Source organism: Bos grunniens, chromosome 19 (genome assembly GCF_055505025.1).
Source record: "Bos grunniens cultivar Pamir isolate PY7600 chromosome 19, Bosgru_T2T1.0, whole genome shotgun sequence".
NCBI lineage: Eukaryota > Metazoa > Chordata > Mammalia > Artiodactyla > Bovidae > Bos > Bos grunniens.
The window spans coordinates 21,212,348-21,239,962 of record NC_141183.1 but is presented as its reverse complement, the minus strand read 5'-3'; the positions used below and the strand labels follow the sequence as shown (position 1 = coordinate 21,239,962).

At 54.7% G+C, this 27,615-nt stretch overlaps 1 protein-coding gene across 15 annotated transcripts in view; it reads right to left on the bottom strand.

Annotated features, from left to right (window-relative positions):
• The window catches only part of LOC147351594 (uncharacterized protein C17orf113), a 59,141-nt gene that overhangs the window by 9,401 nt on the left and 22,125 nt on the right, over window positions 1–27,615 (bottom strand). For 8 of the 15 annotated variants that reach the window (XM_086357690.1, XM_086357683.1, XM_086357684.1 and 5 more), the window contains exons 2-4: window positions 24,127–24,378; window positions 2,489–2,637; window positions 540–650 (exon numbers count right to left, since the gene is read on the bottom strand). In XM_086357690.1, the coding sequence (XP_086213816.1) occupies window positions 540–650; window positions 2,489–2,637; window positions 24,127–24,376 (510 nt within the window). In that variant the 5' untranslated portion in view covers window positions 24,377–24,378. Of the gene's footprint in view, window positions 1–539; window positions 651–2,488; window positions 2,638–2,999; window positions 5,771–6,972; window positions 7,710–13,083; window positions 13,155–24,126; window positions 24,379–27,615 lie in introns of those variants that run through there. The other 7 variants (XM_086357691.1, XM_086357681.1, XM_086357685.1 and 4 more) reach the window with 4 other exon arrangements.

Genomic DNA, 27,615 nt, shown 5'->3' with positions numbered 1-27,615 from the left:
GGCCTGGGTTCAAATCCCAGCTCTGCTAATTACCAGCTGTGTGACCTCAGGCAAGTCACTTAACCTCTCTGAAGCTCAGTTTCCTCATCTGAAAAATGAGGCTGAGGATGGGACCTCGAACCATCTCACAGATGTATCATGAGAACTAATTAAGAGGATGGGCACAAACAGATTCTGTAAACTCTCAGGTGTGTTAAGAACTCAGCCCCGAACCAGAACTGATGGTGGCCCCAGGGACCCAGAGTAGGGAAGGGCAGCCTGCTCTCATCAGAAGGTTCCAGAACACAGGAGAGAGGCATAGGGGGAGGAAAACAGAATCCTAGGGGGATGGGCTGGGAAGGGGCACAGGAATCTGGAGAGAGGAGAGGATAGTATGGATAAAGGGCCAGGGGCGGCTCTTCCTCAACGAAGGACAGAAAATACAGACCACAGTCCCTTTGCCACCCCTATTCCTCCAGGCAGGAAAGACCTGGAAGCCAAGGGTCCAGCCCGCTCCCTGCCGAGCGCCCCCCAAGCCTGTTTCCACAACTCCCTCTCACCGCTGAGTTGAATCTCAGGTGACAGATGTTACAGGAAATGAAGAGCTTCTTCTTCAGGGGAGAGGGAACCCCAAACGTGTGGCTGATGACAGCTTTCTGGACCGGGTCCATCTGTAGAGGGGTGGGAGGGCATAGTAACTGTGGGGTCAGCTAAGTAAGGTGGGAGGGCAGTGCCAATTGTCCAAAACTAAAGTCTATGGACGAGGGCAGTGGTCAGCCCATAGGAAGAAATTTCTCATGTCTGTGGATATTAAACACTGGAAAAGAAAAGCCTCTTCCCTGGCTGACTTTCTTAGACGGCCTAGGCTTGTGCTTGGAGGCAGGGGGATGGCATGTGACTTTTGTGATCTTGAGAAACCATGGCCTGGTGATCACACTGACTTCCCTTGCTGCCCCTCTGGTCTCTTTTTTTCCTCATTCATGAGAATTACATCTACGTGTGCAGAGTTGGGGGCAGGGAGAAGCGGAGAAGGGAATTTGGAATTTCCTCCCCCATAACCCAGCCTTGTGCTGCGCTTGTGGGCTGGGGGAGATAAAGCTTATCGTATCAGCTTTGCCGCTGTCACAGGGCCTGAGAGTGAGAGCCACGGCCCGGGGCAGTGGGGGACCAGGCTGGGGGCAGGGAGCAGGGTTAGCAGATGGAAGCCAGAGGGTTCCCTGAAGAGTAGGGCATTTCCCTGGAATATGAATTTGTACTTTTTTTTCTTTTCCTTGTTTTAAATAATTTCTGTTTCTTCTATCAAACCAAGCCTTTATGTTCCCTTTTCTCAAGGGCTGGGTTGTTGTGTCAAAAGCAGAAGTCGTTGGGGGCTTACTTGTCAAGAGGAACTTTCCAAACCTTCCTGAGAGAGGAGAACACAGGCTTTGAGAGAAGAGCATGGTTTCAGAAACTTCCCTGAGACCAGAAAGAGGTTCTAACCCTCACAGCACCCAGGGCCAGGGGCTGAGGTAGGTGGGTGGCGGGGCAGGACAGGATTTTAGGGGAGAGTGGCCTGCAGGGCCCCCAGTGATGAGAACAACTGCAGATTGACCCCCTCATAGGGACCATGTGCCTGAACAATGAGCATGTCAGCAAGTGACAGTGGGGACTGAAAACCAGAGGACCCCCCCCAATTGTCTCGGGCTCCTTAGGATCTTTGTACAAGTCTGGAGGGCGGGAAGGAAGGGGCTCCCAAGGGTGATTAGGTAGACTTTCCCAGCATCTTTTCAGGATGGGGTGAGGCTCATCAATGATTACATTTGATTTTTCAAAAATTTTTTAAAAGGGGTCATATACCTTATAGCTCATATAGTGAAGTAAATTTCATATTTACACACATACATGGAAATACTAGTACACAGACTAGTAGGCAGACACACAGCCCATAAACTTACAGGTAGTTACAAATCACAGAAACAAGCAGAAAGATACACACTCACCTGCACACCAATGGCACACATTCACAAACTTACAATCATCCAAACCATATGAAAACATACACGCAGAGGCCAGGCACACACCAAACACATACACAGCAGACACAAAAAAACTCAGATACCCAGGCATATACACTACATAAAGACAACTACACAGGCATAAAGAGTTCACAAGCACACGTGCACAAACTCACACCCATAAATACACACAAAGTCCTACAGAGACAAACTAAAACGGAAAGGCACACAGACATACACAGATCATCCACAGATGCCCCTTTATGAAAGCTCGATGAAACCTGCAGCTCACAGGCCCTCCGGGCTCAGCACCAGTTGCTAGGGGACAGGACAGTAGCATCCTGGATATTCTGGCCTAAGGAGGAGCTGGGTCCCATTTGGGGAGCACCTGGTTACTCGGGGGGATGTTGCTCCTGGTTGGACCCAGCTTCTAAGAGCTGGCCCCTGGGAGCCCACCTTCCCAGCCCACCCCCATGCTGGGTTGCATGCCCCCCACCCGCCCGCCCAGCCCGTACCGTGCTGAAGTTGGGGAAGAGACTGAGCGGGGTGGCGCCATTGAAGTGGAAGGTGAGCAAGTGCTTGAAGTCCAGCGGGGGCTGCAGAGGCCTGGCGGGCAGGGCCAGGGAGGCCAGCAGCGGGCTGGGGGCTCCGGAGGCCGGGCCTGCTGCAGGAGGAAGAAGGGCAGGGTCTGAAACAGGGAGTCACAGGGCTCGCTCCTCCCTCCACAGCCAGAACAAAAGAGGTTGATGGGCTTCTTGGCTGTGGAGCCAGGGCAGAAACTCTCATCTCCACAAAGCAGCGCTGGCTAAGCCCAGGGTGATTACAGCCCATTTCTGCGCCTCTCCCCTGCACCACTGGGGAAGTGGAAGCAGAGGGTCCACAGTTCCAGGCTCCCAGCCCAGAAGGATGACCACCACCCCCACCACCCCCACCCCCCACCGCAGGGGCAGCATTATGGCCCCAGTGAACCCCAGAGGGGAGTCGGGGCGGGCCCCTGACACACACACCACCATGGAGACTGCACGATGCACTGGGTTTCCACTTTATTGCAAATTAAACCCAAACCTAGGAGACTTGGAAAGGCCAGCCCCCTCCCCTCTCACTAACTACTCCCCTCCAGATCCCCCACAACATTCACAGCAAGGGCTGACAGAGGGGATAGGAAACCCCCCAGAATCTGAAGGGATGTATTCCCCAACTCCGGTGAGGCCCCAACTGCTCTCCACTGGAGACAAAAGCCCTCCAACACCCCTGGGTCAGGCCTGAGGCTGGTCCTTGGGGTCAACCAGTCCAGCACTGTGGTTTATACACTCTTTTGTCTTAAAGGTCTGAGGCAGGAGCCTGGGTTCAATCCCTGGTCAGGGAACTAAAATCTCAGCACTGCCAAAAAAAAAAAAAAAAGAGAGAGAGAGATCTGAGGCAAGGGCAAGGGAAGGTTAGGAACTTGGAGAACAACCAGACTTTGAGGAAGAAAAAAATTAGAAATAAATTCAGCCCATTTGGGACTTTTTTGAACCCTGTTGTTGCAAAACCAAAAGAAGTCCTTTTCAGTTTTGTGTGTTAACACGAGGGAGGCTAGGATAGATTTATTTCACATTGATAAATACGTATGTCTGTGTGTGTGCGCTAAGTCGCTTCAGTCTAGTCCGACTCTTTGCCACCCTATGGACTGTTGACTCCCAGGCTCCTCTGTCCATGGGATTTTCCAGGCAAGAATACTGGAGTGGATGTCTACATATAGCCAAGTACAGAAAAGTCTCAGGCAGCCTGTTGGTGGAGAGGGCACCTCTTACTTCCCTTGAGCTTTTTCACAGAGAGGGTGCTCTGATGTGCGTTAAAAACAAAGACAGTCATTTTTCCCCCAGTCATATCTGAAGAGAAGACGTGTTGCTAGGAGCAGGGCTAACAGTCAAGGACCCAGTCTCCTGGCCTTCAACCCCTCAACTGAGGAGGTTCTGTCTTCCTCCTTCCAACCAAGACCCCTCAGCTTTTCTAGAGAGAAAACTTGAGTGGAGTTCCGAGGGAACAGGGTGAACTACTCCCCACAGAACCGGAAAGGTCAGGAGTGATATTTAGGGTGCCCGAGACCCTAGCACCTCTGCCCACGGGCCCAAGCCCCCACTCGCACCCCCGACCCAGCCCCTCCTCCACATCCCACTGAGCCGGGTTAGTACTCAGCGTGGAGCCGAGGAAGCCCTGGGAAGGTGGGTGGGAGGCCACAGTTAGGAGGTAAGCTTGCTAGGTCAAGTCTGGCTTGGCCCTTAGCGAGTCCAGGGCCCCAGACCGGCTGGACAGGGGAGAGGAGGCCGCTCTCAGGTGAGCTGCGAGCCCAGGAGGCCCTCGCCCCACCCGCTCTCTAGGAACTCCACCGCCAGCGCGAAGTCAAACTCGTGCAGCGGCGGCCCATCTACCGCGATCTTCACCACGGGGCCGCCCCGCCCTTCCCCCGCCCCGCCTGGCCCCCACCACCGCAGCTCCCGGCTGCGGCCGACCTTGTCCAGGAGGCCGGCGCCCGCAGGCAGCGCCAAGGCCAGTGCGGCCAGGGCGGCGAAGTCGGGGAAGAGCTCGTGCAGTTCTGAGCGCGCGCACGCCAGCTTGGTGCACAGGGCCCGCGGGCCCAGCCGCCCCAGGCTGCACACCACGCGCTTGAAGAGCGCGAAGTCGCCCAGCGCCCTCTGGCGCACCACAGCGGGGGCGAAGGCGCGCAGCAGGACGCGGAGTGCCCCCTCGCCGTGAGCGCCCAGCTCCTCTGGGGCCTGCGGGTAGCGGCGGGGGTCGAAGATGGCCGCGAAGGCGGCCACGGCGTCCAGCGAGGGCCCGGGGTAAGAGTCCCGCAGCCCCCTCCGCATGGAGTCCAGGAAGGCTCCCCGCAGTCGCTCCAAGCCCTGGACCGCAGCTTCAGAGTAGCCCACCAGCTCCACGCCGCGGTAGGTGCAGCGGCCACAGCCCAGATCGGCACTAGAGGATGTCAGTTCCTGCAGGAAGCCCTGGAGGCGCGCCCCACCTGAACTGCACTGTGCGTGGAGGGAGGCTGTAGCTGCCATCACCAGAGGCTGCAGCAAGGCCAAATCCGGCTCTTCTGGCTGCAGGACAAGGGCCAGCTTCTGCACGGAGGGCAGAACATCCAGCAGGAGGTGGGTGAAGGCCACGAAGGTGAACTGGCGCAGGGCGAGGGCCAGCGCCCTTGTGGTAGGCGAGGCTGGGGCAGAGGCCTCCAGTGTGAGCACCAGGCAAGGCCAAGCCTCAGCCACAGCTTCCACCACAGGCAGCAGGGAGGCCCAGGGCACTGGCCGTGGTCCTGCCAAGTCAATAGCTGCAAGGTCCAGTGCCGCCCTGAGTTCAGGGACCACGTGAGAACTGGGGCCGCCATGCAGGCGAAATAGGGCATCCAGTACACTTTCATATTCACCTAGGTAGGCAGGGGGCTTGGGGTCTGTTCGGCCAGGGAGGCAGTGTAGCTCCGTGAGCAGTGGGCAGGCGGCCTGGAGCTGCGGGCGCACGCTCCCCAGGCGGTCACTGGGGAGGCTTGAGCTGAGCCAGGCCAGCTTGGATGCAGACACGCCAAAAGCCTGCAGGATGTCCAGGACTTGGCCAGCGGTGGCCTTGCCTTCCTGTAGCTCCACACTGCCCAGAAAGGTGGTGGCAGGCTGGCCATCGCAGGGGGACACTGAAGTGACAAACAAGGCCAGACGGTGGGACTCAGGCCAGTCCCTGGTCTCGTCCAACACCAGGCCCACATACGGGGATGCCTTCAGGCGCTGACGGGCCTCTGCGTGCAAGACACTGGCGATGGCCACCTGGGACAGCCAGGGAGAGAAAAAGGGAGGACAGGGTTAGGCTACTCCTGAGAAGGGGAGGCAGACAGGACGGGGTGAAAGAGCACAGGCCTGGGGTTGGACAGTCTTAGGGACTAATCCTAGCTTTGTCACTTACTGGCTGCATGACCTTGGGCAAGTCATTTGACCTCTCTGTTCATCTCTTAGTTGCCTTGAGGCTAATACCTGCCCCCAATCTCCTTAAAAGGTTGTTATGACTTACCAATTTTTTTTTTACTCACGCCACACTGCTTCTGTGATCTAGTTCCCCAACCAGGGATTGAACCCAGGCCCTCAGCAGTGAAAGCTTGGAGTCTTAATCACAGGACCTCCAGAAATTCCCATTCATGTAATCTTTTGTTGTTATGTTTATAAATGTGAAAGTGCTTTAGGAATCCTAAGGATTCTAAAGCATCTGTTTGTTTTTCTACAGCATCGCCCCAGTCAGCCTTATTCTTGGGGGTCTCCCTCTGCTCTGCTGCTCTGGGATTAACTGATAGGTTGACTGCCCACAGGTTAAACAGGGCCCCAGCTGTGTGCTGTTTGTCTCTCATCTCTCGGTAGGATGAGATCCAACCTCTTCACCCCCATACCAGCCCCAGGACTCATAAAGCCAATACCTAGGACAGAGCTACATAAGTGTGCATGTCCCCAGTGGCCATGTGGGTGATACTGAGTTTCAAGAGGACGGGGGATAAACCAATGGGAATGGGGAAGCCCATGCCCTGCTCTCCAACTCCAGAACTTCATGCCCTGACTGCACAGGACCTAGTTTTTCAGCAGAAGTCAGAAGTCCACATTTTTATATGGAATGTCTTTTTTTTTTTTTTTTTAACTTGGAGACTAATTTAAGTCTTTCAAAAACACTGTGAAAACTACCAAAACATGCCTGTGAGCCAATCAAGCCCCCAGGCCACCAGTTTGCAACCTCTGGCCTAGGTAGTGAGCCAAGCACCCCTGACCCCCCGAGGACAGAGCCTGGTCCAGCCTCTTCACTGTTAGGCGCCCTGCAGCTGGCCCGGGGCCTGGCACCTAGTATGCCCTCAGTGCAGGCTCTGATGGGTGAAGGTGTGAATGAACTGCTTTGGCCTCTTCCCCGGGGACCTGGCATGCTGGTGCCATGCCCAGATGGCTCGGTGTCCTCCCTCCTCAATCCCTCCCCCACACCCCTGGCTGCCACCCACCTGCATGTCCCTCACCCTCCTGGGGCTGTAGTAATCGCCGTGATCCATGCCCAGCAGCGCCTGGCACAGGTTGAATCTCTGCAGCTCAAGCAGGGCAGAGCAGCGGTCGTCAGGCACTTCCTCCTTGGCCATGCAGTACACTGTGGTCAGCACGGCCACTTTAGCCGGGTCTGCTTCCACCTTGACGCCCCTGGAGCTGAGGGTGGTGGCCAGGCCTGGGCAGGCTCCTCTGCCCTCAGCCTGGCCCTCAAAAGAGGGCTGGCCCCGGTTGGCAGCCAGAGCCTGGCGGTGGGCCCCCGAGGTCACGTGGCGCAGCAGGGCGTGGCGCTGGAAGTTGTCGGTGCCCACGGTGAAGGCATTCTCCGCTTTGCCATGCTTGTTCCGCACCAGGGCCTGGCGGCACTCAAGGCAGAACATCAGCTTCCGCTCGTAGTCAAAGTCCAGCCAGGTGAACTCCTCTTTCCAGTGCTCGTTGAAGTAACGCTTGCACTTCTTGTTGGAGTTGGAAGCCTCTCCAGCTGGTTTCTTCCCTGGGGGCACCATTCCTCCTCTGGGGGGCAGGGCACCCCCAGCCCCTGCCCAAATGCTCTTGCCCCCCAGCCTCCCCCGCACACCGAAGCACCTCCCTTGACAGGGGGAGTTTGTAGGGAGGCACGAGGGGGGCAGCCCTCCAGGCTAAAGGGGACCATTCATCTAACTTAGCCAGGAAAGTTTACTTCCGCTCCGCTGGTGGGAGACTGGAGGTGAAAAAAACAAAGGAGAGGTGTTAGGAGTCCACTGGGGGTCACGCTGCCCACAGACACTCCCCGACCAAGGTGTGGTTTGGACCCAATGGGGAAGGGCTACTGGGAGTGGGCCATAGAGTGTTATCCAAAGTGGGTTGAGGTATGAGGGGTCCCAGCTCGCCAGCAAGGGTCTCCCTCCATCCAGGACAAGGCATCAGTTGCTTTGACTGCTGAAGCATGTCAGAACTCAGAGCTGGAAAGACTGGCACCACCTACGCAATTTTATAAGTGTGGGGACTGAGTCCTGGAGACCAACAGTGGTTCTCAGGGCTCATGAATAGTTCGTGACTGAATCCTGACACCTTGCCCAAAGGATAACTGGTGTCTCCAGAAGGAAGTTAACAGCTAGCTGTGCTCCCAGAGCCACGGGACTGAGAAACAGGATTGGTTTTCTCTGGAGCTTCATTCCCTAAGACAAGCATGGATACACTCACACACATATCAGTAGTGCGGTTCTAGGAAGGGTAGCCCAGACGTGAGGTGAGGGCTGGGTCCCAGACTGAAGGCAGTCAGCTGGTTGCCCCTACCTCCCTCACTCTACCACCACCACCGGTGCTATATAAGAATGAGCAGTTCAGTCCCAGAAGGCCACGCCAAATGATGGCCAAGACCTGCCACCTCTGCTTCCTAATTCTCTCTCACACCTGCCCCTCCTCTCTGGGTTTACTGATGACAACAGCAGTCACCACCATTTACTGAATGTGAACTGAGTCAGGCCCTGTGCTAAGGGTTGTGATGACACCATTAGGAGACCAAGATTACTCTTGCAAGTATAACCCTCACTTTGGACAGGAGGAAACTGAAGCTCAGGGACTTTCAGGGACTTGCCCAAGGTTTGCCAAGCAGTAAGTGGCTGAGGTGGAATTATTGGGTTGGCCCCAAAGTTCATTTGGAGTTTCCCCCCATAACATCTTGGGCTTTCCTGATAGCTCAGTTGGTAAAGAATCCACCTGCAATACAGGAGACCCCAATTCGATTCCTAGGTCAGGAAGATCCACTGGAGGAGGGATAGGCTACCCACTCTAGTATTCTTGGACTTCCCTTGTGGCTCAGCTGGTAAAGAATCCGCCTGCAATGCAGGAGACCTGGGTTCAATCCCCAGGTTGGGAAGATCCCCTGGAGAAGGGAAAGGCTACCCATCCCAGTAGTCTGGCCTGGAGAATTCCATGGACTGTATAGTCCATGGGGTCACAAAGAGTCGGACATGACTGAATGACTTTCAGTTTCCCATAACATCTTACAGAAAAACCGGAATGAACTTTTTGGTTAGTGCAATAGAACTCGAGTCCTCCTGACCCCACAGGCCACACTGAGACCCTGGCCTTCACCGTCTCATCTGGATTATGCAGCGGCCTCCGCCTCTGCAGTGGTTCTCCCACTCATACCTCATGAAACAGCCAGAGAGCAAGGCCACATACAGATCTCACTATGTCCCTCCCTTGTGTTCACGTCTTCAGTGGTGTCCCACTGCCTAAGTTTACATACCTCACCACGAGCCAGAGAGGCCCCCCTAACCTCTAGACACCTCCAGACCTTCCTCACTTCTGTCTGCTCAGCTAATCCAAAGGCTTACTGTGACCCACACGCATTACTGTTACGTTTGCCCCTGCCTCCACCCCCCGTGCCTGGAACTCCATTCTTCTCTGGCTGTTTGCCATTCATTCCTGGAGAGCAGCTCCGGCATCCCTTCTGCCACCTGATTCACCCCCCAACTGGGGTTTGTACCTGTCCTCTTTGTTGTTTAGTTGCTAAGTTGTGTCCGACTCTTTTGTGACTCTATGGACTGTAATCCGCCAGGCTCCTCTGTCCATGGGATTCTCCAGGCAAGAATACTGGAGTGGGTTGCCATTTCCTTCTCCAGTGGATATTCCCGACCCAGGGATCAAACCCGCATCTCCTGCATTAGGAGATGGATTCTTTACCACTGAGCCACCAGGGAAGCCGCACCTGTCCTCTCATCACCCGTAATTCCCCGTGAACCAGTCTTCATAACACAACACAGTGAACACAGGGATCCTCTATGTAACTCTGCACTTGGTTCCTGAAAGGCCAAAATCACATTTATTCTTATATTATTTCTATACCTCTAGGTTCTTATGCATGCAGATGGCTCTCAGCAGAAGTTGATTGCTTGAAAGAATGAAAGGATTTATTTTGAATGTATGAAACAACTTGTTTCTGAGACCATTGGTTTAACTGATTCTAAACTCTGAGAAAGCAGTGACTATCTTGCCCACCTGATATTATTCCCAGAACTCTGTGTAGAACCTGGCACTTAGTGGGTGGGTACATTAAGGGTTGCTGCTGCTGCTGCTAAGTCACTTCAGTCATGTCCAACTCTGTGCAACCCCATAGACGGCAGCCCACCAGGCTCCCCGGTCCCTGGGATTCTCCAGGCAAGAACACTGGAGTGGATTGCCATTTCCTTCTCCAATGCATGAAAGTGAAAAGTGAAAGTGAAGTTGCTCAGTCGTGTCCAACTCTTCACGACCCCATGGACTGTAGCCCACCAGGCTCCTCCGTCCATGGGATTTTCCAGGCAAGAGTACTGGAGTGGGGTGCCACTGCCTTCTCTGACAATAAGAGTAGATGGGTAGAATTCCAGGGGGAACCCATTCAGTATAAGGAGAAACACTCCATGTTGCCCGAAGTGGGTGAACCCTGCTGGTCCTCTTTCCCTGGATTGTAGGGGGCCAATTGGTACTGCTCATCACACCCTCCTGAAACACACTTTTCTCTGACCTTCCAGGATCCCACATCCCCTGGATTTTATTGCTTTCATCAACCACTCCTTTGATGTTATCCCATCCTTTTTTTCCCAATCTCAGACCATCCAAAGAGTCAGAACCGTTTCTGAAGGACACTCCTCTGGGCACCACACCTCTCTACCCAACTGCCTTCCTGGCTTTTCTAGACAGATCTCTCCTGCATCTGTCCCTACAACATCTGCTCCCCTCCCAGGCTCCCTCACTCAGAAAACGGCCCATTCTCCCACCCATGTGCCCTGGCTAGAAACCTGCCTGTCCAACCCCCACTCTCTTCCACATTAGGACCTCATCCAGCCATAGGTTCTATTGAGCCCACCTCCCTGATCTACCTCTAACTCCTCCCTCCTCTCCATGCCACTGCCACCATCCTTGTCCAGGCCACCATCCTCTCTTGCTTGGACTATGGCAGTTGATTCCTGATGGCACTCTGGGTCTCCACTCTTACCCTGCTCTTGGGTCAGAAACTCTCAGTACCAGAGGGGGCTCTTAAAAATATACCACTTAAAATCCTCTCACTATTGTGACTTCCCTGTGGTCCAATGGTTAGCGTGCATGCATGCTAAGTCGCTTCAGTTGTGTCCAACTCTTTGCAACCCTATCGACCATAGCCTGCCAGGCTCCTCTGTCCAAGGGATTCTCCAGGCAAAAAAAAACTGGAGTGGGTTGCCATGCCCTCCTCCAAGGGACCTTTCTGACCTAGGGATCGAACCTGCATCTCATGTCTCTTGCATTGGCAGGCAGGTGCTTTACCACTAGCCCCATCTGGGAAACCCCAGTGGTTAAGACTCTGTGCTTCAAATGCAGGGAATGCAGGTTCGATCCCTGTTCCAGGAACTAAGATCCCACATGCCAAAGAAAAAACCAAACAAACAACCCCCTCTACTGCCCATTGCTCTGAGGCCAGCACCAGAATCCCTTTCTAGGTGTGCCAAATGCTCAGGCATTACTGACCTCCCTAGGGGACACTTGTGCCTCCCTCCCCTTCCAGATACACTGGTCTTTACTCAGAGTGCCAGAGTCCCATCCCCAGGACCTCTGCACATGCTGTGCTTTTTTCCAGAATGTTCCCACTCTCCCTCCCAACACTTCACCTGTTCTATTTCCCCCTCTGTCGTAGCATCATGGCCACTCTTCAGGGGAGGCTTCGCTAATAATCCTCTCCCAGCAAGTCCCCTTATTCTCTGTCACTAGCCCCTGTTCTTTCCAACACGCTCCCCAAAGTTTATAAATCTGCTTATTTCTGTGCAATTTCTATTGCTTGCACTCTTGCTGTCCACCCACCCATTCCCTCCTATAAATTCCCTGAGGGCAGGAAAGGTAATTCACTTGTTCCTGTCTGGACCTCAGAGAAGGGAACCATGCCTGGCACCCAGCAGGTGCTCCAGCAAATTTGAGAAGTAAACAGATAAGGAAGCACGAGCTCTCCAGAAGAGAGAGTGATGGAGTGGGCCCCTGGGCACCTGTTGGGTAGCTAAAATAGCTACCTTGGACATCCTTTTCTCCTAGATCCCATGCTGCTTCTGTGGCCTTATCCAGTCCACCACCCAAAGGATCTCAGAATGGGGAGGAGGTACAAAGCCAAGGTAACATCCTTCTGGAAGTTTGTCAGGGCCTTTCCTGTACCTAGAAGCTATCCCATTCTGCAGAGGGATAAAATTACCATGAGACCTAGGATGTTCTTGAGACAAGAACCAAAGAGTAGGGAGAAAGGAGAACTGGGAAGATGAAAATTCTGAAACTGCACTGTCCAGTAAGGTAGCCACTAGCCACACGTGGTGGTTTAAAATTAATCAGAATTTTAAATCTAAAAATTCAGTTCCTCAGTCACACTAGTCATATTTCAACCTCTTGATAATCACGTGTGGCTAGTGCCTATCTTATTAGATGGCCCAGACAGAGAACATATACACATCCCAGAAAGTTCTATTGAATAGCGCTATTCCAAGAGATCCTGGCAAAAGCCATTGACATTCCCCCACCTCAATGGGACTCTTTGCCTGGTTCCTGAGGGAACCGGGCTGGGTGGGGCGGGATGTAAATAAGACTGACTATGTGACCAAGGCTAACCAGGAGGGTGTACCTGTTGCAGACCCAGGTGGCCTCACCCCTCTCCACACCCTGGCCAGCTGGATGGGGGCCCATGGGGTGATGACGTGTTGGCCGGCGGACCCCACTCCATCCTTGTACGAAAGCCTCGAACTGAGTGTTCATCTGGCTCTAGCATGGGGGTCCCCAGTCCCCTGCTTAGGCTTCTTTGGGTCCCTTCCTTTCGGGATCCCACTAGAAAGAGTTCCCGCTTCAGGCAGGGTAGGGGCGGGTGTCCCCTCTCCCACCCCGCAGGCAGCCAGGTGAGGTCGGGGCTCTCTGTACACCCTTGCCCAACCTCCCCGGGCCGGGTTGCGGAGGGCTGGGGAACTTCCTCTGGGGGGCGCGCGGTGGAGGAGCCCTCCGATGGGTGCCGCCCGCCCGGTGCCAACTCGCCCGCAGGGCCCCCAGCCCCCGTCGCCGCCCCCTGCCCGGAGGCTCCGGGAGGGGGCGCCCCGCCCACCGGGACTCACGGAGACTCGGGAGCCACCATCTTGCTCGGTGGACGCTCTGGCCGCGGTCTCCTTGGGCTCCACTGAGCGACAGCAGCCACTAGCGGTAACCGGGGCGAAGAGGCGCCAGCGGCGGCGGGAGCCGGGGTCGCCGGCAGGGCGGCGGCGCCGGTGGGGGCTCGGCCGCCGCTCCCACCGGCCTCCGCTCGGACTCGCGGCGCGCACTTGGCCAGCTGTCACTCTCTCACCCTCCCCGCGGCGCGCGCTGCAGCAGGAGCGACTCGGGTTAGACCGCAGGAAGGATGCTCCCCGCCAGTGGGAGTCATTCATTCATCACAAGTATCCGTGGGCGCCTAGAGGAGCTCACTGGTGAGAGCCAAACAGGTGGATCGCTAGGGAGGCTATACTCTGGCAAGGGCTCTCAGAGTGATGAACAAAATGCTTTGGGATCACAGGGGAGCAGGCTGTCAGCTGAAAAGATTACCAGCCTGGAACAGCAATGAAGTTTCACAAAAGGGTCAGTGAGGTTTTACCAGGGAAAGGGCATTCCAGCAGCCGGAATGGCAGAGCCCTAGGGAAACCATCAAGAAGTTCAAAGTTCAGTGCAAGTTCTCAACGCTCAAGATAAGGGCTTCCCTGATAGCTCAGTTGGTGAAGAATCTGCCTGCAATGCAGGAGACCTGGGTTCTATCCCTGGGTTGGGATGATCCTTTGGAGAAGGGAAAGGCTACCCACTCCAGTATTCTGGCCTGGAGAATACCATGGACTGTATAGTCCATGGGATCTCAAAGAGTCGGACACAACTGAGAAACTTTCACTCACTCACTCAGTACAGAGGTGTGGAAGCTCTACAGTGAATGCTGTGGATTTTGATCTTCTAGTCTTCCTAGGGAAATCTCAGGAGGTGGGTGAGCTGGGAAAGATTGTGGGGCATCTTAGTTCCCCAACCAGGGATTGAACCCAGTCCCTCAGCAGTGAAAGGGAAGAGTCCTAACCAGGGAAAATGGAAGTGAAAGTGTTAGTTGCTCAGTCCTGTTTGACTTTTTTTGCAACCCCATGGACTGTAGCCCACCAGGCCCCTCTGTCCATGGAATTTTCCAGGCAAGAATACTGAAGTGGGTGGCCATTCCCTTCTCCAGGGGATCTTCTTGATCCAGGAATTGAAGCCAAGTCTCCTGCATTGCAGGCAGATTCTTTACCATCAGGGAATTCCCAGGAAATCAATGTTTTAATCTAATGATCCAACGAGTTACTTGTAAGAGGGATGACAGAAATGGGGTGGGTGGGAGGAGGGACCTCTTCCTAGAACTTTCAGATGTCCAGGAGACCCTCTCCGCTGTGTGGGTTCCATGCAGGAGGAAGGTGGGATTGTGGCACCCCCTTCCTCCCAGACCTGGAGGCCTGCAGGGGAGCTTCAGAGCTGAACTCTGGGGCCTTGGCAGCCCAGCACTTAGCCTCATTTTCCTCACCTGTGAAGTGGGAGTTACAGCTGGTGAGGAGGAATGGGCAGAACAGGAATGGGTCTGAGGACCAAATGCGGTGCTGGGTGTGGAGGCCATTTGCAGAGGAGGTGCCAGGGCACTTGGTGACCCAGCCACCCAGTCAGCACAAAGTCACCCGGAAATACCTTCCAGCCCCTGCACAACTGGGTACACTACTCTCCCACTCAAGGCCTAGGGCACATGTTGAGGTCAGGGCCTCTCAGGCTGGGAACTCCCCCCAACCCCCTTCACACCATGCTGCTCTCTGCCGCCCACTTTCTGCCTCTGACATTCACTGTGCACCCTGGCACCCAGGGCCACCGGGATGACGCATATATCATGGGACACGCACACACATGTGTTGCCGCTTGGCTTGTGGGTACACTCAGACAAAGGGAGACACCCCTGTTCCAGGATGGTCCCACACAGCCTGACAGGTCTAGAATTCTGCACCCCCAAAATGGCCAGGTGTGTGCTGGAGGGTCTTGGTTAGCATCTTTTAAGAGTAAACATTTTTATTTTGTTTATTATTATTTTTGCCCCACAGCCCTGTTTGTGGGATCTTAGTTCCCCGACCAGGGATTGAACCACCCTTGGCAGTGAGAGCTCAGAGTCTTAACCACTGGGTCCCTAGGGAATTCCCTAAGTTAGCATCTTGCAACAGAACAGTCACCCTGGCTAAGTGTCTCAGAGCAGCCCCTCCTCCCTGCCTCCATGGCCAGGGGTCCACAGCTGGGACCCAGGACTCGCTGGATGCTGCCTCAAGAGGCTGAACTGTTGCTCTGATCAAACTGGAACAAACCAGACTGAGTGATGGAGAAAAGACCACCCACAGGGGTCCAACTGAGACTGGGGCAGGGGAGCAGAGCAGGTGTCTCATGAAATAACATCACCCTGCCTACCACCCAAGGGAGCCAGAATCTGGGGAAACTCTGTCCTGCTGCTTTGCCATCACTGGGAAAGAATCACACGAAAGAGCACAGGGACACACACCCTGAGGCCCACAGGCATCCACACAGAGAGTGACAGGGACAGACGCCAAAGAACACACTCACACACGTCTCCCCATGGTGAGACGGTCTGTGCACACTGATGTGTGCACACATGGAGGTCGTACCCACAGCAGACAGACAGGCCTGCTGGCCAAGGGGCGGGCACAGAGGCCATGCACAGGCACGCACGTACACACAGACAGGCACGAGCAACAAAGACACACTCAGATCATGTACACCCAGAGGGACAGACACACGAGGACACACAGTCCCCTACAGATGCACGTACAGACAATAATAAAACAGACATGCAGCGGCACACGCCGTCACAACGTGAGGTGTGTGTTCAGGAAGAGTCATGTGCAGAAACACACGCACCCCTTACAAAATTAAATGCATCTGACATACTCACAAGTTCAGGCAGCCAAACCCAGAGTCCCCTCCCACCCCTACCTCGAGTCACAGGGGCAGGTGATGGGGACCCCGAGGCATGCGCACACACACGCACGCATACACACCCCTCAAGTAGTAAAGTTATCGTTACTATCACAGATAAAACCAAAACTCTGTGAAGAAGGGGAGCCCAAGAGGGAGAGAGAGCCGAATGCAGGGAATGAGAGGTTGAACCAAGGTCCCCACTTCCTGCTAGGATTAGGATTCTTCCCCACGTTCTCCAGCGCCCCCATTCCACTTCTGGGCTGGCCAGCACAATGGAGGCATGGGTGTTCCAGGCTCCTACCCTTTCCACATCGGAAGAAGACCCCAGAGCCCGAGCAGGGGAACTAGCCCCATGGCCTCTAGCCCTCGCCCCTGTAGCAGGGGATCTCCCAAATCCTTAAAGGGTAATGGTTGTTTCCCTTGGAAACGACCAAGAAACCCCTTGTATGGGGAGGTGAGCCAGGAGACCACAAATAAAGCATGTGGGAGGGGCACTGATGTTGACCTCAGCGTGCTGGGGGACCTCAGTGGATGCTGCCCCCCATCTGCCTGGCCCACTCGCTCTCGCTCTCGCTCGCTCTCTGCTGCATTCACAATCCCCTCTTAGTCTCCTCCTCGCCTGCTCCTCCAGGCAGCCCCTTAGAGGCACGGAAAGTATGATTTGATTCAAGGAACCTCTGTAGCAGGCTCCCCGGATGACACACACCTGCCCCAAGCTGCAGCTGCCTTATTCCTGCAGGCCGGACCTCCAGACCCCCAACCATTCCTGCCGGCCCCACCCCAGCTTTGCTCCCAGCTGCAGTGGGGGCTCCCCTTGCCCATACTTGTACCTGGGAAAGGTACCAAGAGCCAGCTGGTTACTGCAGCCTCTAAACACACAACTTTGGGGGGCCAACAACAGGAGGAAAAGAATAGGGCAGGGGACAGGGAAGAGGCCCACCCTTGGCTAGAATCCCCCTCCCCATCCCCCAGCTCAGGCGTCCTCAGCACTCACCCAAGAGCATTCTCTGCCTTTGGAGGCACCGCTGAGCGCTGAGTGAGGAGCAAATGAAACCCAGCCAGAGTGACAGAGGGAAGGGGTGGGGGATGCGAGGGACAGGGGAGGGCCAGAGGGAGGGACTCTTGCTTCTGCTGGAGAGCCATGGTTTCGGGCCCAGGAAGAAGCTGCCTGTTCCCTGGTGTCCCCACATCGCAATCAATGATGGAAAGAATGGGGCTCTTCCTTCCCCCAGGTATGGGGACAGGGGGAGGGTATCAGGGGGCCTAGTGCCTCTCATACAGAAGAGTTTACCCCAGGCCCCAGGAAAAGAGGTGCTGCCAGCCCCTTCTCTGCCTGCCAGGTAGTTCTTCCTGCTGAACTCAGCTGCTGCTGCAGGAGCCCCTGTTCTTCTCTCCAGCCTTACTCATCCTCTGCCCCCATTATCTTTTATTTACCTCCTTATTGGCTCAGATGGTAAAGAATCCGCCTGCAAAGTGGGAGACCCAGGTTCAGTCCATGAGTCGGGAAGATCTCCTGGAAGAGGGCATGGCAATCCACTCCAGTGTTCTTGCCTGGAGAATCTCATAGAAGAGCCTGGTGGGCTACAGTCCATGAGGTCAGGTCGCAAAGAGTCGGATACGACTGAACGACTGAGCACAGCATGCTACAGGGAAACTGAAGTTCAGAGTGCCCTAGAGTATTGGCCATGGTGCTGTGGGCAGGGAGCCCAGGTGGCTTACAGTTCAGGACCTGGAGACTGCTGGATCTGCTACCTGGGCAATGCCAGGAAGAGGGGGAGGGGCATATTTATCTGATCACCTAGAAGTTCTGTCACCCCAAGCTTACCCATACCCTTCCCTCCCCACTCATCTTTTCTCTCCTCATTTTGCTCCTTCCTCCCCTCCTCTTCCTGAAATCTGCCAGTTCCGAATTCACCTGGGCACCTGGTGCTGGGAGGGTGGGGTGGAATACGGCAGGGGAGACAGCCAAAAGCCACACAGCTGGATCCAGCCTCGCATTCCAAGCCCCGGGTCCCAGCACTAGCCCCCCACCCCCTCAGCATCCTGTCTCCACCAGACAATAACCCATAATCTCTGGAGCAGCCAGTTTTCCAGCTGCAAAGAGGATCTGGGGAGGGGGTGGTGGCAGCAGCCCCTGAAAACAGGTTTGTTAGGAAAAGGCTCTGGGGGGAGGGCTTGTGGGTGTGCTCAGAGGAAGGAAACTCAAGCCCAGAGCTAATTAACCCACCTAGAGACACAGACAGAACCTTTGTCTTCTGTGGGGCCAGGGATCTGAGCTAAGCCCCCTAATTCTCCACCCAGACAGCCTTGCCTTTCCTGGTGGTCCCTAGGGGAGGTGCTGATGGTCAGGTTCACACCTTTGGTGGGGGGCGGGGAGGCTGTCCAGGGTCAGTGAGGGCACTTACATCACCTAGCACTTAAGGAGGACAGTAGCAGGAGGCACTGCTGGCTAGACTGCAAGAACTTCTCACTGGCCTTGGGGGTGCTGTGTACGTGCTTAGTCGTGTCCAACCCTATGGGCCATAGCCTGCCAGGCTCCTCTGTCCATGGAATTTTCCTGGCAAGAATACTGGAATGGGTTGCCATTCCCTCCTCCAGGGGATCTTCCTGACCCAGGGATCGAACCCACATCTCTTGCGTCTTCTGCATTGGCAGGTGAGTTCTTTTCCACTGAACCACCTGGAAGGCCTTGGGGGAGCCAAGGGGAAACACGCATGCAGAGGCCTCAGGATGAGTTGGGAGGGGCCACTGAGGAGGAACTGGCAACGAAGGGAGATGCTGAAGCCATGGGGGGACAGGCTGGAGGGCTTGGGGACCTCCTGATGGGACTGAAATTAATCCATCTGCAGGGAGTGGGGGGTGAATAGCTCATCAAACCAGTGACTCACGCATGACCCAAGCTCAAGGTCTTTGATCTCTGGGGCTCAGAATGCAGTCAGAGGTTTCTGCAGGCAAAGACTAGGAGAGGAGATGGAGGGACTGATTACAACAGGAGCTAGGTCTGAGGGCACGGGGCCGGGAACAGCCTCCACCTGCCACTCTGATGCCTTCTCATTCCCAAAGGCACAGGGACGTCTGATTCAACTGCAGCCATCTTTGCCCTGAAATCCAACACAGTCTGCCTCCATCTCTGCTTTCCTGTCCTCCTTAGGGTCTACCCTTCACTCCCCTTAAGCCAGAGCTTAAGACATTTCTGAAATTCCCTTCTCTCCCCTCTGGTGTCATGTTGCAATGATGGGGGGCAGGGGATGGGCCAGCTGGGTCAGTCCTGCCAAGAGACAGGGGAGGAACCAACTGGATTTAGGAGGCTACCCTCCCTGTCCCTAGCTAGCCTAGGCAGAGCGGGAGATGGCTGGCATCTCCCCATTTTTCAGTTGAGAACACCAAGGCATGGGCCTTGAGTGCTTGATCAGCCTGTCCTGGGAGCCAATCCACCTGCTCTGGGCCATCCCTCCTCCCCATTCCTGAAACACTAAGGCTCCATCTCTCTTAACAGTCACAAGGTGGGGAGGGCACAAGAGATGGGATTTAGAGTCAGAGATGCTGGGATTTGAACCTGGCTGTGTGGCCTTAGGTCTGTTGCTTACACTCTCTGAGCTCTAATATATTTCAATGTCTAACATGAGGGCTGAATGCCAATCATCCACACTCTGGGATGTCTGGGTAAGAAAGGAATGCTGTGCTGCATGTGGAAGTGCTTTGCAAACAGTTCATCTCCTAAGTACATGCTCAACTTGGTGCTGGGTGTACATCACAGCTCTTGGTCCCCCCAGATCGAGGTCCAGGTGTCTGTCCCCCAAGCCTGGGGCTGGCCCAACATCCACACTAGAGGTTGGAGGTAGGAAGGTTGAGCCAGCAAACATTTATCTCTGTGAATGTTCAAAACCTACCTACAGTTGTTTAGGGGCGTGTGTGTGTATGTGTGTATGTGTGTGTGTGTGTGTGTGTGTGTGATGGTCAGTAGGGTCATTGAGTTCAGCCATATTGGAGCCGGGGTTCCTGGTGTCCACTCCTCTCACAGGAGGAGGGGCAGGGCTGCTGAAAGGTGGCTCAAGACACATTCCTGAAGGATGAAAGGGCCTGCTATGTGGGAGACCAATGGGGAGGAAGGCAAGTAGGGGAATGACCTGGAGTAGGCCCTGGGGGGAAGGGTGGGGTTCCTGCTGTCTTCCCAGCCAGTGCCCCTTCCTGGGTGCTCCAGGCTCAGTCCGGGTGGAAGCTGGGTACGGCTGAGTAAGGAGGGCTCTGACCCAGGCATTGGCAATGAAGGTCAGAGAGAATGGCTCCCACGTCTCCCTCCCATAGAAGCCTCGGGGACAGGATCCTCCAGACACGATCCCGCCTCACTGCCCATGACGGCCTGTCACTGAGCAAGGCGCCAGCCCCACAGACCCCTAATCAGAATGACAGCTCCAGGAGGCCTTCTAGAACGGGAGCCTCCAAGGGGCCTGACCGGGCCGTCCCACCCCCAGCCCCTCAGCACCCTCCCGGGGAACAGGCGGGGCGGCCCTCCAGGCTGCCACAGGCCTGAGATCTCAGGCGTCCAGGACAGAGCGGTGTGTTAAGGGCTCCTCACACTTCACCTCAAGCCTCAGTAGGTGTAACTCTCTCTGCTTCTAGTGCGTGCTAAGTTGCTTCAGTCGTGGCCGACTCTTTATGATGCTATGAACCATAGCCCACCTGGCTCCTCTATCCATGGGATTCTCCAGGCAAGATTACTGCAGTTGGTTGCCATGCCCTCCTCCAGGGGAATCTTCCTGACCCAGGGATCGAACCCACATCTCTTAAGTCTCACGCATTGGCAGGCAGGTTCTTTACCAGTAGTGCCACCTGGGAAGTCCCAGCCCCAGTCAGCTGTGGCGTCAGGTCTCTCTGCTCTGGCCCAGTCCCTTCCTCAGGTCTCTCTGCTCTGGCTGGGGAAGGCCTTCAGCAGGATGGAGGTCCCTACACCCCACCCCAGGGGGAAGTTGCTAGCATCCTCTTGCTGTGGGCTGCCTCTCCCAACCCCAGCTCTCAGGAGGCCAAGGAGACAGGAGAGTCCACGGGAGAGGTGGGTGGATGCTGGGGGTCATGGCCTGAAGTAGGTTCAAAGATAACCAGGTCAATGGAGCACTGGTTCTCCACTGGAGCCCTGGGTTTCCAGAGTTCCCAGAAATCTGAGGGTTCTGGCTTCATCCCTGCTCTAGTCACAGCCATCACCACCCTCCCGCCATGCTCCCACAGTGATGCTCACTCCTCTTAGCATGGTGGTGGGAAGGTCTGCCACATTGACTGAGTGGCTAGCACTGCTCAGCGCAGAATCCTGGCATCCTGCCCGGGACCAGCACAGGGCCCAAGGGCTCAGGGATGCATGGATAGGTGACTTACCAGGTCCTGTTTAGCAATCTGGAGGGGAGTACCAGGCCTCATTCCTTCTGGTGACTCCCCACACCTAGCCCGTACTAGGACTGTGAGAAAAGGGAAGCCGAGTGAAGGGGCACTCCCTCCCTCTGGGCAGCCTGTCTCTGGCCACCAGTATCTAGGTGCTGTGGTCCTCTCTCTCACACCCCACATGCTCTCTCCACCCTGGGATAGTGGGAGAGAAAGGAGAACCACTGCCCAGGAGGAGGACCTGAAGAGCCCGAGTTAGAGGGGAACAGGGGTGGGGCAGAGTCCTCTGGCCACAGGAATGGCCTTCCCCAGCCACCCCTGCACTCCAGCCTCACTTCCCTCTCAGAGCCTCCTTTCTGATCATGGAACTGCCCATCATAGCACCCTCTAGGCTCGGGCCATCTTGGCACCTCCTGTTTCCTTGGCCCCACATCTCATCAGTCACCAAGTCCTGCAGAAAAGACTCCAAAATGTGTTTCCTTCATCCCACACCCTTCCTTCCCATGTACCCCAATTGTTGTGAGTTATTGCAAGTGGTGTGCCTGCTCAGTCATGTCCAGCTCTTTGCGACCCCATGGACTGTAGCCCTCCAGGCTCCTCTGTCCATGGGGATTCTCCAGGCAAGAATACCAGAGTGTGTGAAAAGTGAAGTCGCTCAGTCATGTCCAACTCTTTGCGACCCCATAGACTATTGTGTCGGAGAAGGCGATGGCACCCCACTCCAGTGCTCTTGCCTGGAAAATCCCATGGACGGAGGAGCCTGGTAGGCTGCAGTCCATGGAGTCGTGAAGAGTTGGACACGACTGAGCGACTTCACTTTCACTTTTCACTTTCATGCATTGGAGAAGGAAATGGCAACCCACTCCAGTGTTCTTGCCTGGAGAATCCCAGGGACGGGGGCGGGGAGCCTGGTGGGCTGCCATCTATGGGGTCGCACAAAGTCGGACATGACGCAAGCGACTTAGCAGTAGCAGCAGCAGCAGACTGTTGTGTAGCCATTCCCTTCTCCAGGGATCAAACCCAGGTCTCCCACATTGCAGGCGGATTCTTTACCATCTGAGCCACCAGGGAAGCCCCTAATTGGCAGTACTGCCTTATATACTTCAAAGTTGTTTAGAGAGTTAGATCTTAACTGTTATCAGTACACACACACAAAATCATAATTGTGTGAGGGGATGGCAGTATGAACTAACCTTATTATGGTAATCATTTTATAATACATATGTGTATCAAATCATCACACTGTACGCCTTAAACTTACTGACATTATGTCAGTAATATCTCAATAAAGATCAATGAAGAGAAATACAACGAGGACCTACTTTATAATACAGGGAACTACACTCAATATTTTGTTATTTTCCCAATAATCCATAGGGGAAAAGAATATATATATATATATATATATAAAACTGAGTCACGTGCTGTATATGTGAAACTAACACAACACTGCAAATCAACTATACTTCAATAGAAAAAATACTAATAAAAGGAAAAATATGAATACCTCAAACAGTAGCTAAGTATTTGACGAATTAATGAGTGACTTTGAACACACACACACTCCAGAAACATCCATACAGTCGAATACGCTCTTATTCAGAGTCATGCCCTGAGGTCCAGCCCCGATGTGGGAATGCTCAGATGGGAGAGACAGTCCCAGCCACTAGAGCATTCCCAGCTCTGCTCCTGCTGTGACCTCTGTCCGAGACATCCCTCCTCCCCTCACCCCTATTCCAAAGCTCAGTGCAGCCCCCTCCTTCAGGAGGTCTTTTGTGGTACCCCCAGGTAGAATCACCCTTTCTCCTTTGTTCCCATGGGGGCATGTCCCACGTGCCACCCACAGTACTCATCTGCTCTTTTCCTATCTCAGCCTGAAAGACAGATTTCAGTCATAGTGGGAGCAAGCCTCGGGGCGGGTATAGGACTGGGACTTGTTCATCTCCAGGCCCCAGCACAGTACTAGGAACACAGGTCGCCCCATGAACATGCACTCAGACAGCAGGCAGCCCTCAAGAGCACCCTGGGCTGCTGGGTGTGTGCAGGGCATGCTTCTCGAGGCTGCCTCCAGGAACCAGGCAGAAGTTCCAGCCCTTCCCGCCTCCCACGCTGGGCCCTCTTCTGAACCTGCTTCCCCTGCCGCCAGCGGCCGACTGCGGCCCATCTCTCCCATGACTCCCATGCGCCTGTCAGCTGGAATCATCCTCACAAATCCATTCACCCACTTTCCCCAGAAATCTGCTTCGTAGCCAGTGGCCCTCTTTCAGCCAAACCTCTGCAGCGGCACCCCAGCCAGGGAGAGGCCTAAATCCTGGCCAGGAGTCCGGCAGCCAGAGGGAGGGGGCCTTCCCTGCCCCTGCACGCCCACACCCCCATTCCCCCGACCACTTTTCAGCCCTAAGCTGGCGCATTGTGTACCTCACTGACCTTGGCCTGCAGAGACCAGAGCAGAAAACCAGGACACTCCGGTCAGTCCCTTAACTGAAAAACAACCTTCCAGCGGGCTCCAGGCTGGAGAAATGCTACTTAGGGGATCTGGTCCTAAAAGATCCCCCAGGAAGAGCCCCAGATCCAGGGGAGGTCTCAGACCCCAGGCCCTGAGAGACCCCAGAGAGAGCTGTCCGGATGCAAAACAAAACCGGATGGCCTCTGGGAAGCTTGAGACCCTAAGATCCCACTGATGGTCCCTCAGATCAAAGGACTCCACAAAGAAAGACCAGAGACCCAGAGCCCCTCACAGGGGCCAAGGACCAAGTCCGGAGGCAGCGCCCCTCCCGACTGACCTGGCCCCGGGGTTGTCTTTTCTAGGCTGAGCTGCCGAAGGCGCCTCTGGTGGGCCCGCCCTCCGCAGTGCACCTGGGCCTGGGCTGCTGAGTTCAGCTGGATGTTACACACGTCACAGAGGGTGTACGAGGGCCGTTTTCTTTCCCGCTTGGGTTTAGGTGCTTCGGGGGGCCGAGGGGGGCACTCAGCAGCTTCACATACCGGGGGCTCCTTCTCACCCGCGGGAGATGGGCTCAGTGGCCGCTTCATACCTGGGGAGAAAGAGAGGCAGGTAAACAAAGGTGAGTGCGGTGAACACACAGAAGGAGCAAGAGGGCTTTGGAACCCAGAGTTGACTGTGCCCTTTGCCCCAGCTGGACCTCCCCGGGGCCTTCCTTCTGAAAGCCCCAGCCCAAGAAAGGCCAAAGGGAGCAGGATGGGGGCTACTTCAGACAAAGCAGCAGTGAAATGCAGGAATATCTGGAAGAGTATCAGAAATGGCTTCACACTGGGACATCCCTGGTGATCGAGTGGCCAAGATTCTGCACTCCCAATGTGGGGGGCCTGGGTTCAATCCTGGTCAGAGATCTAGATCCCTCATGCTGCAACTAAGACCTGTTGTAGTCAGAGAAATAATTTAAAATATATATATTTTTTTAAGATTTAAAACAAAAGAAATGGCCACACACTGGGAGCCTGATGCTTAGGGACTCAGAGTAAAGCACTCAGAGGGAGACTGGGCCTCAGAGAATTGAGGGAGAGGCAGCAGGGAGGCTGACAGAGTCACATGTGGGGGACCCTGGAGCCCTGTTCTCAGCCCCTGCCACAGGCCAGACATGGACAATCCTGGGACAGGCAGGCCTGTGGTACCTGCTGGAGACGCAGAAGCCGCTGGGCCAGAGGAGGGACTACAGAAACCCAGCCTCCCAGTGCCCAGCGCCAGTGACATTCACACACGGTGACAGAGTGACAGCATGTGAAGCCATCCCCACCCCTCTCCACGTGGCTCCCGATACCCCCTGCTGTGTTGGCCACTCGGCCTATGGCAACAGTTGGTGTTTTCAGTGGAAATCTGGGCCCTGCTGCCTGGGTTGCTAAACACAGCCCCTTCACACACACACGCACACACACCCCTGGGCCCTGCGGAGCATGCACACCACCCCTCCAGGCCCCTCCCCTTCTCCTTTCTGACTCCCTTTTCTGAAGCTTTCCGACCAGACTTCTCTGCCTCTAATGGGCTCTGTTCTGCCCCATGACCTTCCTCAGACTGAACTGGGTTGATTTTCACTTCCTTCCAGAATCTGTGTGCACATTTCCTGCCCCTGCTTTAGCTGGGGGCTTCCTGAGGGCAAGGCCTGTGTCTCCCCCACCAGGACAGAGGATTCCTGAGGTCAGGAACTGTGTCTCTCCCCCAGACTGGGGCTGTTCCATGGCTCGGGCCTGAGTGAGGATGACTGAGCCCATTTCTTTTATATGGGCAGAATTGTGCCCAGTGACCCCATCCTCTCTCCCCGCAAATTCATGACTTGAAGTCCTAATTCCTGGTACCTCAGAATGTGATTGTATTTGGAGAGAGGATCTTTAAAGAGGTAATCAAGTTCAGATGAGGTCATTAGGGTGGTCCCTAATTCAACATGACTGGTGCTCTTCTAAGAAGAGGAAATTTCAAAAATTCCCTGTTGGTCCAGTGGTTAGGACTCTGCACTCTCATGGCCAAGGACGTGCGTTCGATACTTGATCAGGAACTAAGATTCCACGAGCTTCATGGGGCAGCCAAAAAAAAAGGAAATTTGGACACAGTTACAGAGAGAAGACCGTGGGAAGACCCAGGAAAAAGATGGCAGTCTGCAAGCAAAGGAACAAGGCCTCAGAAGAAACCAACCCTACACCTTTGAGTCCAAACCTCTATCCTCCAGAATTGGGAGAAAATAAATAGTTGGTGTTTAAGCCACTCAGTCTGTGGTTCTTTGTTATGGCAGCCTGAGCAAACTAATGTGCTGATGTGCTGTGCTAAGTTGCTAATTGTGTCCAACTCTTTATAAGCTCATGAACCGTAGCCCGCCAGGCTCCTCTGTCCATGGGATGCTCCAGGCGAGGATACTGGAGTGGGTTGCCATGCCCTCCTCCAGGGGATCTTCCCTACCCAGGCACTGAACCTGTGTCTCTTACATCTCCTGCATTGGCAGGAGGGTTCTTTGCAACTAGCGCCACCTGGGAAGCCCTGAGCAAACTAATACATCCTCTTAAAAGTCATTTCCTGTGTCTTTAGATTTGTGTTCATTTTGCAAATTAGACCCAGTGAAGTCAAGTGATGCCGTAACATTCCCATAAGGCCACACGCCTAGTGGTGGAGCCCACTTCCGAACAAAGCAAATTCATTTCTCAAGTTCACAGCCAAGAACCTTGCCTGTAGTCCCTGGACCCCACCCCCTGCTCTCAGTAAACTGCTTGTCACTCCTGTGGGCATGTGCCCACAAAATCGGCCGTCATTACGTGTGTGGGGACTGTGAGTGAATGGACCAGACTGGCACAGCAATTAAGAGCACTAGCTCTGTATTGACTCCTACCTGGTTTTGAATCTCAGCTCTGTCACTTCCTGGCTGTGTGACCGGAGCCTCAGTCCTCTCATTTGTATATCTGTAAAATGGGGTGATGAGCAGTTTCCAAGTCACGCACACTGTGAGGATTAGACGAGCTGCTCTCTGTAAAGTACCCCTCAGGGTCCTATAAACATCGGTTCTTTTTGATCTGGGATGTGTCTGTTTTGCAGCTTGTGAATGCAGTCCCTTTGTCACCCTACGTGTCTATCACGGTGTACCTGGGTCACTGTGAATGTCTCCGTTACCCTGTTGTCTGTTGAGGCGAATCTGTGTCACTCTGTTTCATGTCACAGTGTAGCTGAGTCATGGTGTGGGTGTCATTGTGCCCAGCTCATGGAATGACACTGTCACTGAACACCTGTCCCCACCTCAAAGTCGTATGTTGAAATCCTAATCTCCAGCAGTTCAGAATAGGAAATGCAGCCTTATTTGGAAATAAGGTCATTGCAAATGCTATTAGCTAGGTTAAGGTGGAGTTAGGGTGGGCCCCTAACCCCATATGACTGGTGTTCTTATAAAAGGAGGAAATGTGGACACAATCATGCACAGAGTTCCCAAGTGGCACAAGTAGTAAAGAACCCATCTGCCAATGCAGGAGACAGAGAGGCACAGGTTCAATCCGTGGGTCGGGAAGATCCCCTGGAGGAGGAGAAGACGACCCACTCCAGGCAAGTATTCTTGCCTAGAGAAGCCCATGGACAGAGGAGCCTGGTCATCTACAGTCCATGGGGTCGCAAAGAGTTGGCCACGACTGAGCACAGCACTGCACATGCTCAAGGGAGGACCCCAAGCGAAAACCAAGGCGGTAAGAGGAGCTGCTTCTACAGCAGGTTTGGTTGGGCTGCAGTACCAGAGATAGCCTCCAGATAGCGCTGCTAGCGTCAAGAGGTAGAACTCCGACCCAGGAGG